The following is a 14,553-nucleotide window of genomic DNA, read 5'->3' on the forward strand; positions in this document are numbered from 1 at the left end:
TTTGCACTGGAGTATTTTCTTCTGTTGACTTTTCTGTAAAGACTGCAGTATTCAAACCCAGGACTTTCTTGCTGCTTGAAAACAGCATTAGCAACTGCACCAGCAAAAATAAATGGACACATTAAAAATACCTAAAAAATAAACAAATAAATAGATAAGAAAATGACGAGAAGGTCATAATTTCTGTCAAGATATTTTCTGACAAACAGTTGAATTGGGACAGCCCCACACACACACACACACACACACACACACACATATGTATATATATATATATATATATATATATATATATATATATATATATATATATATATATATATATATATAGCTCTGTATAAAACATAGCTTTTAAAAATTAAAAATTTGTCACCCATTCTGTGGTCAAAATGTAATTAATGAACGCAATTAGCACCAGTTTGCTCTTAATTTAAAAGGACAGAATGATCTTTGTTGAATGAACTCATTTGCCATTGTGACCAAAAGCCAACACAACTCAATCACATTAATGTTATTATAAAGCATAATTTTAGCACATTGCCATTTTTTATTTCATCCCGTTGTCCAGTAAAGTCTGATCAGGTAATTTAAATGGCAGCCTGTGAAGAATGATGAGGCTAAATCTAGTGTCTTCTTAACTCAACGAGCTGAGTCACAATGTTTGGTTAAAACTACCAAACATCTCTCCCTGCAGCATAAATCCAACCCTTAGTTCAAAGAAACAACCCAAAGGTTCTTGTGGCGTTATTTAAAAGTTTAGCACGCAGCAGAAGACTGCATCTTTCTAAGCCTATTTCTTAATTTTGTATTTCATTGTCAGTATATACAATGATCGGGCATAATATTATGACTGGCACGGGCACTCTTAATGATCTGTGCCTATGCCAAGGTTCTCCAACTCCAGTCCTGGAGAGCTACTGTCCTATAGCTCTTAGATGCATACCTGCTCCCAAAAACCTGAATCAGACGAATCTTTCTTTACCAGGCCTTTGCCAAACTTGATGGCATGCTGAAGAGATCATTCAACCATTTGAGTCTGCTGTGTCGGAGCAGGGATGCATCTAAAAGCTACAGGACATTGGCTCTCAAGCACTGGGCTTGAAGACCCTTCGGCTATGCAGCCACTGATATAGCAAGCTGTGAAGGATTGTCTATTCTGGCCTCATATAACCACAGGCAGCACTGACTTCTGTAGCTTTTTAAACTACAGTTGCTATTTGGTAATCTACTGGATAAGACCACACAGGCCACCTCTCTTTTAATAAGCCTTGACCCCCCATGACTCTGTCTGTCTCATAACCACTGCAGACTGGGAACAACCCACAAGACATGCCGTTTGGAAGCCCTGACCCAGTCGTATATCCATCAGATTTTGGCCCCTGTCAAACTCACTCATGTTTCCTGCTGCTTACACAGCAACTTTGAGGATAAAATGTTCCTGTTCATAATGAAGCGTCCCCACTAACGGGGGCTGTGATGAGGAAATACGCAGTGTTATTCAGTTCAACTGTCAGTGGTCATAATGTCATTCATAATAGATGTTTAGTTTTAGTTCCTTTGACCTTTTGCTGTTCTGAAATATTCCGCTTCACTGTCTCTGTTGGTCAAACCTTTGTATAAGAGTCTCATTCACTGAATAAGCAGGACTTAGCGCTCTTATTTATTACGCTATTTGTCAAAATTGTTGGAGTTCATATACATAAAACTGTATAACAGAGCTAGAAATATTATTATTATATAATTATGTCTAATTAATGTACACATTAATATCTACAACTTAACTTTGGAGAGATGCCTTTATGAAAGACAAAAGATTGGAAATAAATGCAAAAACCAGACTTGTGAGTTGGATTCAAACACCTTAAACATTTAATCAAGAAATACAAGCAGCAAACAAAGGTTACGATCTGAATGCAGATTTTTCAATAGCCATCTTGTAAGGATCACTTTTATTTGGCTTCACACTGTGGATGTAGATGAATACTTGACTCAATAGGACCAACATCCTTCACTTCTTCTGTCCCCCTCCTCCTTCTTTGTCCCCTGTGAGCCGTGTCCCTTTATTCTATTTATAACCCGGCTGGTGGAGAAATCCTATATTTTTAGCAACGATATCAATAGTCTACAGCACACTCTGACCTCAGGGCATGAGTGAGAGAGACTAAGAGAGGAAGAGGAAAATGAGGAGAGATTAAGGACAGATAGGAGCAAAGAAAGGAGGTAGCAGCGCCGTAGAAGAGGGACAGTATCATCTGACTGAGATTGACAGTGATGGGGCATGAGTGCGTCTCCCTGCAGTAAGAGGTCAGGGTTTGGAATCATAGGGATGGCTGAGAGACAACTTAAGATGCTTTTTCCTCCAAAGTTTTACTTACTGTGAGCTAATTGTCAGATAACTCCTCCCAGCTCGAATAAACAGTGACAAGACTAAAAGAAAATCATGAAAATCATTTAATTCCTATTACAACCATAAACTTTACAGTATTTTATAGTGATTTTATGTCATAAAAAAATCATGAAGTAGTGCATAATTGTTGAGCCAACAATAAAAGGACGCATTGTAGGACTTGGACATAAAAAAAAAAACAATATAAAAAAATGTATATACATGTAAATACACACATTTCTGCACCTTTACAAGCTAAAAAAAACTCATTTTCATTGTAGTTATGAAAATAGGTTTTGTTTTCATGATGCCATACAAAACAAGTAAAAGTATTTCAAATGTTCATGCTTATTTCCAAATAGTAGAAAATGCTATACATTGGTTTAGTTCTTAACAGAGGGGGCTTGTTGGTAGGGGGCACTAGGGCGCTGTTGTGTTATAACTGCAGGAAACAGGTATGGGCAAATTACAAAATAAAAACGTAATTATTACTCTTGCTCTCTCATAAAATGTGTTTGACTTTAGATTCTTCAGCATTTATATGTCTAAATGCACATATGACACCAGCCATGGGAGAAAGTGTGTGTGTGTGTGTTTAAACTTTTGGCTTCAATGTGACTTCATACTGGTCATAATTGGTTACTTAAAGATTCTCCTCAGGATGCAGCTCTCTGCGCCCATGGCTATCAGCGCTTTTTGCGTCATTCTTTATCCAATCAGATTAATTCATCATACCTGTCAATCAAAGTCACACCCTTGGCATCTTAGAATGCCACTCACACATGAGGGAGAGTCAGATAACAGCAATAAAGACAATGACAACAGCAAATGAAAGTTTGGGCATTTATTCACAAATTAATATTTTCACAAGGTTTTTTGCCGATGTAAAAATAATGGACTGAGGAATTTGGACTGAACCCACCAGACTAAACAATCCAGTAGCTGGCAAGTGAGCAATGCTGGACGCCTGTGGTGTGCCAAACACAGATGGTCAGCTGGATGTGACGTTAGAAATGCTTTTATTACTTTCCCTGCTTGCTTGTTTAAAGTGTTGGCACTGAGTTTTTTTACTGACAGCAGTGGAGGTCAGAGACCTTAAACTTCTCTCTGGCCACGCTGCCATATAATCAGAACTTAAAGTTTTTAACTAGATCTTGCTACATTTGGACCTCCTCTATGCCAAGCTCCAGAAGAAGAAGAACATAGACTCAGTCCACATCCAGCAGGTCAAACAGGACGTACCAAACACCAGGTGATAAGCTTTCCTGTTGGTAACCTGATCATCACATTGCCTTTTTGATTTTTATTGTGACCTCTCTTCATCCTTCACAGAAATTATCTCTATTCCAGGGGTGAGCAAAACTGTGAGACTTTCCCAGCAAGGAGGCATCTGGGTCCATGTTCAGAGTAAGGGCTGCAAAAGAGGAGGGTTAATGTTGAAGAAATCTGTCATTGTCCATTTTTCTATGGAGGTTGTAATGTTCATTAAATAAAACTATATAATTGTTATGTTGATGGTCCAGCCTATCACCTAGTCACTATTTTAACAACCATGAAATGCATCAAAAACATTTCAAATCCTTTTACAATTGCACTCGCCAAAATAGCAGGATATTTATTTCCAATTTCCAGCTGCAACAGAGTAAAGGTGTCTCAACAGAATTAAATTAGTTAAATATTATTTCTCTATATACATTTTTATTATCTTTGTAGGTCTACAACACCACTCTGGGACACACCGGGGATCGCTTCACACGTTTGGATCTTTACGTCACAGACCGTCTTGTCTGTGCCACCTTGTTGCAGGGGAACACATCTGAGGAACATCCCAGGTCATTTCCTGAAGACAAGCACTGAAGACATAACTTGGTCTCATCCACAGCAAAGGAGAGTTCAGAGCCTGCTGTGGTGCTGTGTACATTCTATAGCCATTCATGGAAAATAACCTAGAAAAGGTCTTTTCAGAAACTGTCATTCTTTTAAATATTTTCATCACCACACCCATGATATGATTCTCAAACTTGTAAAGAGTAGAATTTTTTTTTCTCAGAAACACCATGACCCAGGAGAGGTTGAGTGCACTAGCCTCGCTCTCTATGGAAGAGAGACCTGTTTGAGAAATGACATATTTCCATCAGAAAGTCATTGAAAAATGGGCCGGCATGAAGGAAAGGACAGAAAAATGTTAGTTCAAGTAGATTTTATGGTTTTGTTGTAATCCCTGACCTTCAGGATCTGGTTCTTAAGTGTCTATTTGACGGTAACATTTGTCTAAAAATCTGACAGCAGCATGTGTTACAGAAAATTATTGATTATAAGGTAGGAAAAAAAAACCTATATCAACAGTCGACAACGGGACATATCAAAAAGATACTTTCATCAATCATTTCTGATTGTATAGTTAAAAGAGCGTAGTTTCAAAATGTGCAGTAACACATTAGCTGTCCAAAACTGTGAGAAAAAGTCTGAAAGAGCCGTGAAGGACGTGCAGAGAAGAGGGGGAGGTACAGAGGGAGATTGGAAGTTGATGAGATTTTAATGTGAAGGTCAACTTGTTATAACTTCGGATCTCTACAGGGATATTAGTCTCTGCTTGGTGCTGGAGGGGCTGAAGAGACAGGGGAGTGGGCGGAGCAGCTGCGGGGGAGGAGGAGGAGGAGAAAGTGAAAGGCTGCCTCAGAGGAGAAGGGAGTGAAAGTGCGATGCAGGGGAGGGGGCAGTTTTGCTGCTTTGACAACTCCGGTCCCACAGCAAACAGAGCGGTCAGCATCTTCTCTCCCAGCATGTGTGTGTGACAGAGAAAGTCAACATGCTGGAGATTGCCCTTTTTTTTTTTTTTTGCTGTGTTTTGTTCTGTTTGGAGTGTAAGTATGTGTGAAAGTGAAGGAGTGACAGAGAGGCGTGCGGAGAACACAAAGCGGGAGGCATTTCTCTGCAACTTCACACGACAACAGAATGAGACATGTCAGTGTGACTTTCTCAGTTGGTTTATTTTGAAGTTATTTTTCCAGCACATGAAAACAAAAAAAGTTAACACAACCGACAACTAGGTAAACTAACCATAATAGATCGCTGATTATTACATATCTTGTCTCTATTGTATTGAAACCCTGTCGTGACAGAAAGTGATCATCAACCCATAAGTTTTATCAAAGACATAAAATCCAATTTGTGGGATTGTATTGGGGATGTTGCAGCCACCTGCCCTGATCAGGCAGGTTAAAATTAGCACACTGCTTGTATTATTTTTTGGACAGTATTGGATTGTCCCATTGAGCCAGCCTTCAATTACTCCCAATCAATACTGTGTGCTGTATGTCATTACACAGTAAAAAAGCTTTCTGGTGTACACATATGAAAACACACGCTTCTATACTGTAACAGGCGAACAAGCTTGTATGAAAAATACACCACGGAGGATTATTTTTTCTTAAACTGCAGTGAAACAAAACGTTCAATTTAAAGTTCCTTGGAAAAGAAGGAAACTTTTTCACAAGTTGTCCCATTACATACAAAATCCTTGTTAAATTTTCTGTGATTGACCAGCACAAAGTACAGCATAGTTGTAAAGTAGAAGAGAAAAAAAAAGACATGATTCTAAGAATTGTTTTAAATACATAGAAATCAAAAAGTGGGAATGAGTTTTTACTTCCCCCTCCTCATTCTGGCACTCCTTAATGAAATCCAGTACAGAAAACTATGCTCAGAGGCCATCTAATTAAGAAACACAGTCCACCTGTGTTTAGTTTAATCTTATTATACATTCAGCTGTTCTATGAAGGCCTATGACGCTTCTTTGAGAACTTTAGTGAATGAGCAGCATCATGGAGACCCAGGAAACACATCAGGAACATAAACCCACCGGCCAGGCAAGGAAAAAATAATTTAGAAAACCAACCAAAAGACCCACAGTCTAACTTAACGTGTAGCAAAGATAACGCCTGGGTTATTTCTGGTGCACTCCGCAAACATGGCCTTTATGGAGGAGTGGCAAGAAGCAATACTTTACTGAAAGAAAAATAGCAAGTCTTGTTTAAACTTAGCCTCGAGCTGAGTTGGAGCATTACATGAATAACTCTGGTTAGATGACACAAAACATTCACTTGTTGACCTCCTTGTGTTTGCAGATTAACACTACTCCTAAATCTGAACACATCATCCCCACAGTGAAACATGGTGGTGACAGCATCCTGCTGTTGGGAGGCTATTCTTCAGCAGCCAGTGATCAGACTTGATGGGAAGACTTATGAAGTGAAATACAGGAGAGTGACGATGTCCCTAAATGTACAACCGGAGCTACATTGGTTTAGGTCAAAGCACATTAATTATTTGGACTGGCCCAGTCAAAGTCCAGATCTATGGCAAACTGTGACAGTTTACCTTCACATCCAGCACAATTGAACTTGAGCTGATATGGAAAGATGAATGGCCTAAAATGTCAGACTCTAAATGTGCAAAGCTGGTAGAGACATACCCCAAAAAGTTGTAATTTCAGCAAAATGATGTTCTGCTATTGAAATGAGAAGGGTTAATACATATACATAAACTCTTTTAAGTAAACCATGTATTCTTTTCCTTCCAATTCACAACTATTCACTACTTTGTGTTGGTGTCTCACATTAAATCCTAATTAAATTGAATAAAGTTTGTTGTTGTGATGAATAAACGTGTCAATAAAAAAAAGGATTATGGGGTATGAATACTTGTGCAACGGGTTGTGTTAGAGTAGATGATATGTGTGATATAAAGTAATGCATCTCAAACTCCAGCAGTCTTAGAGCAGTGACATGCAGTCACCGTCACATTATGCCCGCTGCTTCATTTATGTGCCTTCATGAATCAGCTGAGGTCACTCTTATGACATTAAACTGAGAGGTTGAGGCAGGCCAGAGGAGCCTGAATGAGTCTTTTCACATGATAATGTAATAAAAAAGTGACAAAGAAATATATCTAGCTGTTCAGATTGGTTAGTCAGTCCATGAGTCATTTAGATTTAGATGTAAAAATGCACATTTAGGGCACTGTAGAGGCTATCTATGATGAGAACACATTTGAACTGAATAGACCTTGAAAAAACATAATTTATGGCTTATGACGAAAATACGTTCATTTTTTTTTTTTTGCACATTATATTGTCTGTGTAGCTGTGAGAATAAAGATGCCACTGGTAAACTGCCTATTCAGACAACTGAGGACTTTTATCTTCCTTCTAGCTCTATAAAAATTATGCATGCAAAGAGATTCATTTATTTGTCTGACACTACAATAATCTTACAGCAAGTTAAGATAGATCTTATATAAAAAAAGAAAAAAACTCTAGTGTGGCAAACCATAATACTGCCTTGTTCGATACACATGCAGCAATAGAACATGAGGGATTATCAAAGGGTCTTGGCATTTTAATGTAAACGTCAGAATTTGGTTACAAGAGGTGAAATAATTGTTTGCTATTTCTCATGTTTTCTCTCTCCGCTAGAAAACTACTATCTGATAAATAACAGGGACAACCCGGAGGGGGCAGTTTTCAAATAGCTGTGAGAGGCGAGGGAGCAAAGTCTGGGTTGAGGAAGGAGAATCCCTGAAAGTCCTCCTGGTTGATGGCTGCGAGCACATCTGGATCCGATGGAGTGAGGACGGATGGGGCCGCTGTGAAGAACTTGTCAAAGTTTTCGCCTTTTCTCCCGCCCTGGTGAGGAAAGGCAGGTAAACACGACATAAATCACTCCAGCCACACAAAAATGTCACGGCTAATCACTCTGGAAAGCCCCGACTTCCTTTAAAAAATATTGAAACCTGCCAACATCTCTCTCCTGCCCACCCACACCCTTCATTTCTTGCTGTCTTAGGATGAAAGCCGGCCACATATCTTCTCCACCTCCTTAACCCCTCATGACAGCCCTTCTGCTGGATGAAATGAATCTCATTTGGCTAATGGGCCTGACCTCTAACCCCTGAGCACAGTCAGCTTCCTCCTGCCATGCTTCACCATTGGCCGATGGGGTGGCGGACTAGCACGCGGCGAGCTAATGATGACATGCATTTGCATATGGAGGAGTAAAAAGCAGCCTTGGGTTCAGAGGTCTTGTCTGTTATGTGTGAACTTTCTGTGAGTGAGTGCCCAGAGCCGGGAACCGGGAACCCGCTGAGGTGATGAGAGACAGAACGAGTTGACGAGTTGGAGCGACAGGGAGGAGAGCCAGAGAGTGAGGAAACAGAGCGAGGAATGATGTACAGAAAGAAGGAGAATTTAGAAAAAAGGTGGTGTCGAAGAGGAAATGAAAGGCGACCAAATAAACACGCAAGCAAATAAAAATTTAAACTCACGGTTCTGGGTATGAACGGCGGCTGTATCTCCAGTCTCTCCAGGCGGTCCCAGTCTATCCAACGGAAGAATGGATGCTCCTTGATCTCCCTTTCAGCTTCCTCTCCTCCACCCAGACGCTTGGCAGGGTGCTTCGTGAGGAGCTGAGGTAACCAAGAGAATTGTGTCAGAACGTTGCAAACCTTCCTCGATCTTACCACATGTTTGGAGATCTCCAGCTTTATTATTTAAATCCCAGTAAACCACAAGTTTGTGGTTTTAACATCTCACAGTTTACAACTCTATAATAAATGAGATTTTTTTTTGCAAGGCACTGTGCATTCACACAAAAATGGAACAGAATGTGCAATTGCATCTCTTTGATCGTAACTTATTTCATTTTAGTTTTTTACTTTTGATTATGATTTTTCATTGTTTATGTTTTTTTTGTTTTGTTTTGTTTAAAATTGTTCTTTTCTCGTTATGATGCCTTGGGCTATCCTTTTTGTTGCTTGAATTAAGTTAATAAGCTAAATTATGCAAGAGAAGGAATATTTTATTCCGTCTTTTTATTAGTCTGACCAGACAATGTTTGATGCTTCTGTTTGTCTTAGCTGACAAAATAGGAAAACCAAAATCAGTCTGGTGTGAAAGAAGCTTAAACACACACACACACCTCAGAGCGCTTCCAGGAATCAAAGGTCTAATAGCTCCTGCAAATGCTGCACTTTGTCAACACACTTCTTTGGCCCCTCCCTTCAGATTTACACATGAACGGCGGGACCAAACAGCTGACATGCCTCAGTCACTGATGCGTGATATTCACATGATATTTAGAACAGAGCTCAACCCAGTTTCCCTGGCAAGACAGTGAAACGAAGGGTGAAATGGCAAATAAGGTAATTCAGCAGGATGGAGAAAAATATTCTTGTTCAACGTTTGGATCTATTGAAGATCCAGGGACTATTCCCTGGAGACACATCATTGTATTCATTGCATTAAATCCCACTGGGATGCAGAAGGTTAGGGAGGAATCCAGACCAGCCTTTGGCGCAGGAAAAGATTTGTATCGAGACCTGTCCAGAAGAAATAATACCAAGTCAGAAGTCTTAGTGGAGGATCTGAAGAAGACTAAACTCCAAGCTAAATCCTACCATGCTGAACCTCGAGGTGTAGACTGCGACATCTGCACCAGGAAAAAATGAAAGCTGTCAAGTCTTGCTTGTTCTGTTTGTGAATATCACCTACTGTGAGAATCACCTCCAACTTCACTGTGAATCTCTTAGTAAAGTAAAAAAAAGCTGTGATACAGTCCAAGTTGCAGCAGAAAGGATGGAGAAGCAGAAGGAGGTCAACGTGAGTCAACAACAAGCTTAGCAGAGAATCCAAGACCAAGGGGGAGAAGTGAAACTGTTTCATCAGGGGAAGGAAGCCATCAATGTCTCTCCTGATAAAGCAGTGAAGAGAATGTCTTCACTGTGCTAATCCGCCTCATCCAGAAAAGAAGCTCCGATGTGAAGCAGCAGATCAGATCCCAGCAGGAAACTGGAGCGAGTCGAGTTAAACAGCTTCAGGAGAAGCCGCAGCAGAAGATCACTGAACTTAAGAGGTGAGACGCTGAGCTGGAGCAGCTCTCAGACACAGAAGATCACAACCAGTTTCTGCAGAAGTACCCCACACTGTCAGCACTCAGCGAGTCTACACACTCACCCAGTATCAATATCCGTCCTCTGAGCTACTTTGAGGAGGTGGTAGCAGCTGAGTCGGATCTCAGCGATAAACTACAGGATATCCTGAGAGACACAGATCTCAATGACAGCCACTGATGGTGGCGATCCACTGTTAGAACCAGAAGAGAGCTAGAGTCTTACAATATCGATAAGAAATAATCCAAACACAGTAAAGAGAAATCTAAGGTTGTCTGAGGGGAACAAAACATTGATGGAACAAAAACAGCCTTACTCTTATAATCCAGATAGATTTACCCCTTATGAACACGTCATCAGTATAGGGAGTGTAATGGGCCATTGGGTCAACTGAGTCATGAACACTAATATCTTTTAGAGTAGCTGATTTCCACTATAGTTGTTCTGATGGTGTTTATTTTGGTTGCTTCTCCTTCCTGTTTCTGGTCAGCTGTGGAGGCTCGTCATTTGGCCCCATTTCCATACCCTTGCTGTTCTGGTCAATTGTAACCCAACTATTTCAGGTATGAAATGGTTCCTTTTTCTGCGTGAACATCACTGACTGTGTTTTATTTTGTGTCTGCAACGGGAAGATCTTTTAGACTTATTTTGGATTGATCAGGTGTCAGAATCTGACATATTTAATGAACGTCAACCAGCCCAAACGAGGATGAAAACCAAGATTATGAACTGATAATCTGATTATGCCCAGTCACAGTCCACAGCTAAATCCAATCTAGAATCTAATGCAAGATTTGCAAACCAATGTTCAGAGATTTTCTCCAAAGATTTCAGTCTCTCGATATGTAAAGCTGGTAAAGACATACCCCAAAAGACTTGCGCTGTAACTGGAGTAATTGGTGGTTCTAAAAGTAATGACTCAGGGGGCTCTAACTAATACAAACAAACACTGTACTGTTCAGATTTTACTCATAAAAGGTATTGTAATGTTTCTTTCAATTCCCAATTATACAGTACTTTATGTTGGTTTTTCACAACAACAAAAAAATCTAATATAACATATTTAAAGTTCTAGTTTTAATGTAGCAAAATGGAAAAAAAGTTAAAGTGGAATAAACAGTGCCGCAGATTTCTGCCAGGCCTTGTAATTAGAGTGATTTGTATTCACAGCCAGTTGAGTTTTGTTAATTTTAGTCGAGGCTCGCCGTTTCTGCTGCTCATACTCTCATTGCTCGTTGAAGATAAAAGCTTCTGGCCCCTGCATACAATTTCATAGAGAGCAGCCCGACTGCCTCTAATATAAACAAAAAAGCTAACTTCCAAAAACGTGTGCAGGATTAATATTACTATTTTAATTCACTTTTATTACATTTTCCTGATACAAATCTTGCCTTAAATGTCTGAAGGCTGAAAGTGAAATGAGAAGAGAAATTAACTCACTCCTTTGCAGACAGCAACAGCTTCCCGAGACAGACATTTGGGGTAGGAGACACTCTGCTCCATGATGGACTGAAACAGCTCCTCCTCATCAATGCCATCAAACGGTGGCTTAAAGGAGAGAGTTTAACCACATAGTGTTGGTTCTATCTTTAAAGTCATTACAAAGCACCACAGGCTTTTATATTACTGCATTATTATTCTGAGGGTTACCTGTCCTGCCAGCATTTCATACAGCAGTACTCCATAAGACCACCAGTCCACAGCTTTATTATAGGGCTGATAAGCCACAATCTGAAAAAAGCAGGAGAGGAGATGAATTAGAAGAGCAGCAGGGTGGAGATAGGCAAACAAAAAAGGAAACATGAAGTGAAGACAAACCAAATTGTCACAATAGGAATAGCCTGAGGAGAGCTTTCAGACTCTGACAGGCAAAAATCAGCGAAGGAAAAAGAAAAAAGCTTTGTGGAAAGGAAGGAGATGAATGAGACACGACTTTGGGTTTATGTGTCTGTGCTTGCCTGATTATGCATTTTGCCCCGTGAGTGTGTGTACGAGTGCGCACAGGGAGGAGAGGCACGAGTGAACAATTCCCAGCCCCCCGGGGAATTATATTGTATCTATTCCAAAATGGCAGATCCAAGAGAATCAATAGGTGTTTACATAAGAGAGTCAATAAGTAGTGGTTCCACAGCAAGGTTTACCATATCAAAGACAAGCAGAACAGTCAGGTCCTCCCTCTGTCCGTCTCTCTCTCTCTCTATCTCTCTCTTGCTCTTCTACATCTACCAAACACATATCCAAACGTCCTTCTTCACAATTCTTTTCACACGCATATTTTAAACATTTTGTTTTGCATATAAAGTGAGGTTTTTGTGCAAAATCAACTTAACTTCTGTAGTATTTCCAAACATTTGGGTTTTCACTGAAGTTCTGCTTGGACTCTTGTGCTGGTATTTCAGTAATTTGACTTTTGAGAAGGAAAATACTTAGCGTCAACTCCCAAGTCTTCTCCAACAGTTAATGTTAAAATTTAGATTTTATAAATAATAAACCCCCTCCAACACACACACACATATATATATATATATATACTTGTACATACACAGGATGCCCTGCTCAAATATAGCTCAAATAGAGATTTACACCAATGCTGACTTTTTGAATGATGTACATACATTATCAACATGTCTGAAACTTAACAGAAAGAAATTGTTGAATCTCCAGGACATGCAGATTTTATTCATGCTGGCTATAAAACTGACTATAAATCCCTTGAGACACTATTGCATATGTCCACATGCAATAGTGTACCCATATAATCCATATGTCTGGGTCACTTTAATGCCTGCTCATCTAAAATGCCAGGTATGATCTGGTATGATCAGTTAAACTGATTGGATGAACAATGACATAAAAAGCACTGATTGGCCACAGGTGCAGAGAGCTGTGCTACCAACGAGAATCTCTAAGTAACCAATTAGAGACCAGCATTAAGTCACTTGGAACCCAAACATTTGAGAACATATAAACAAACTCATCTGTCTAGCACCGTCAGCATTGAAAAATATTAATTTAGACTTATACACAAGAACATTACTTAATAATACTACACATCAAACGGGACTGTTAAAAAATCAAACGTTAGACACATTTTATAGGAGAACAAATATGACAACTACTTTTTATTTTGTATTTTATGTTTAGCTGTCTATAATTTTTTCCTGAAATTTTGATGGTAGCGGTGCCCGAGTGCCCCGTCTTAACAAGCAGCCACTGGTAACCAGTATACAAAATGCAATCCACAGCTAAGCCAAGTCTACCTTTGGACGTGTAAAAACACAGCAGAAGCATTTAAGGTCTGAAACATCAATGTACACTGTATTTAAGTGCAACTACGAAAGATTTGCATAAATCTTTCACATATGTCATAACATATTGGGTTTCCTTAGACATGAAACTTTTTGACTAATCTCTGTATGATTTGATTAAATTTGACTTTGTAAAGTCCCTTAAGATGACATGTGTTGTGAATTTGCAAATATACAAACAATTTAAAAAGCCCAAATAATAATCCTACTTAATACCGTGTTACACTATGCAGATGCTCTGTCTGCACTAATGATGGTCACTCACCTCGACATGTCAAGTGCTTGAAGTAGCTGATGTGGCAGGGGAGTTGATTTTTGTTATCAGCTAATAACTATTGACTACTTGGGGGCTCTAAAATAGTGTGTAGATACAGTAAAGACCAAATTCATTCCTACCATGCCCCTCCCATGGGAAATTCATTATTGGCATTTTAGCAGGCACATCATGTTTATAATTGCTAAACAAGTTTTGCACATTTCCACTGGTATGTTGATTATTTATCTTTGGTGATTAACTCTAAGTCTTTAGAGGTGGAAGGTCCTCTTGCCATCAGCCTTATATTTAGCTGTCTCCACATGTTCTCTAACAGTCCGGACTCCAAAATGGTAATATTATTTCCAGCCATAATGTGTGTTGGTCAAATTAAAAGAGTACTTTAAACTTAAATCTGCCAGGGGCATGAATCATTTGGGGCTTAAATGTGTATATCGCACATACTGAGCTTCTTTCTTTGAACTCATGTAAAACATTTTTAAGATGCCAACATATGTGGCATGGTAAAAACAGTGTGGCTACAGCTTGAATCTGCAAGTAATTCCCAGTAGTTAATATTTTTCTATAGCACATTTAATCTGTCCATTGTGATTACATAAGGAACTGAGATTTCTCTGACAAGCTGTCCCTGATTTAAG

The 14,553-nt window shown here is 39.4% G+C and overlaps 1 protein-coding gene across 3 annotated transcripts in view; it reads right to left on the minus strand.

Moving 5' to 3' along the window:
• Window positions 1–7,495: 7,495 nt before the first annotated feature.
• prkcg (protein kinase C, gamma) overlaps window positions 7,496–14,553 on the minus strand; it is a 41,370-nt gene continuing 34,312 nt past the window's right edge. For all 3 annotated transcript variants that reach the window (XM_021322897.2, XM_012875206.3, XM_036135008.1), the window contains 4 exons: window positions 11,984–12,064; window positions 11,774–11,881; window positions 8,711–8,851; window positions 7,496–8,072 (listed from right to left, as the gene is read on the minus strand). In XM_021322897.2, the coding sequence (XP_021178572.1) occupies window positions 7,911–8,072; window positions 8,711–8,851; window positions 11,774–11,881; window positions 11,984–12,064 (492 nt within the window). In that variant the 3' untranslated portion in view covers window positions 7,496–7,910. The remainder of the gene's footprint in view (window positions 8,073–8,710; window positions 8,852–11,773; window positions 11,882–11,983; window positions 12,065–14,553) is intronic.

This window comes from Fundulus heteroclitus, chromosome 3, assembly GCF_011125445.2.
Source record: "Fundulus heteroclitus isolate FHET01 chromosome 3, MU-UCD_Fhet_4.1, whole genome shotgun sequence".
Lineage (NCBI taxonomy): Eukaryota > Metazoa > Chordata > Actinopteri > Cyprinodontiformes > Fundulidae > Fundulus > Fundulus heteroclitus.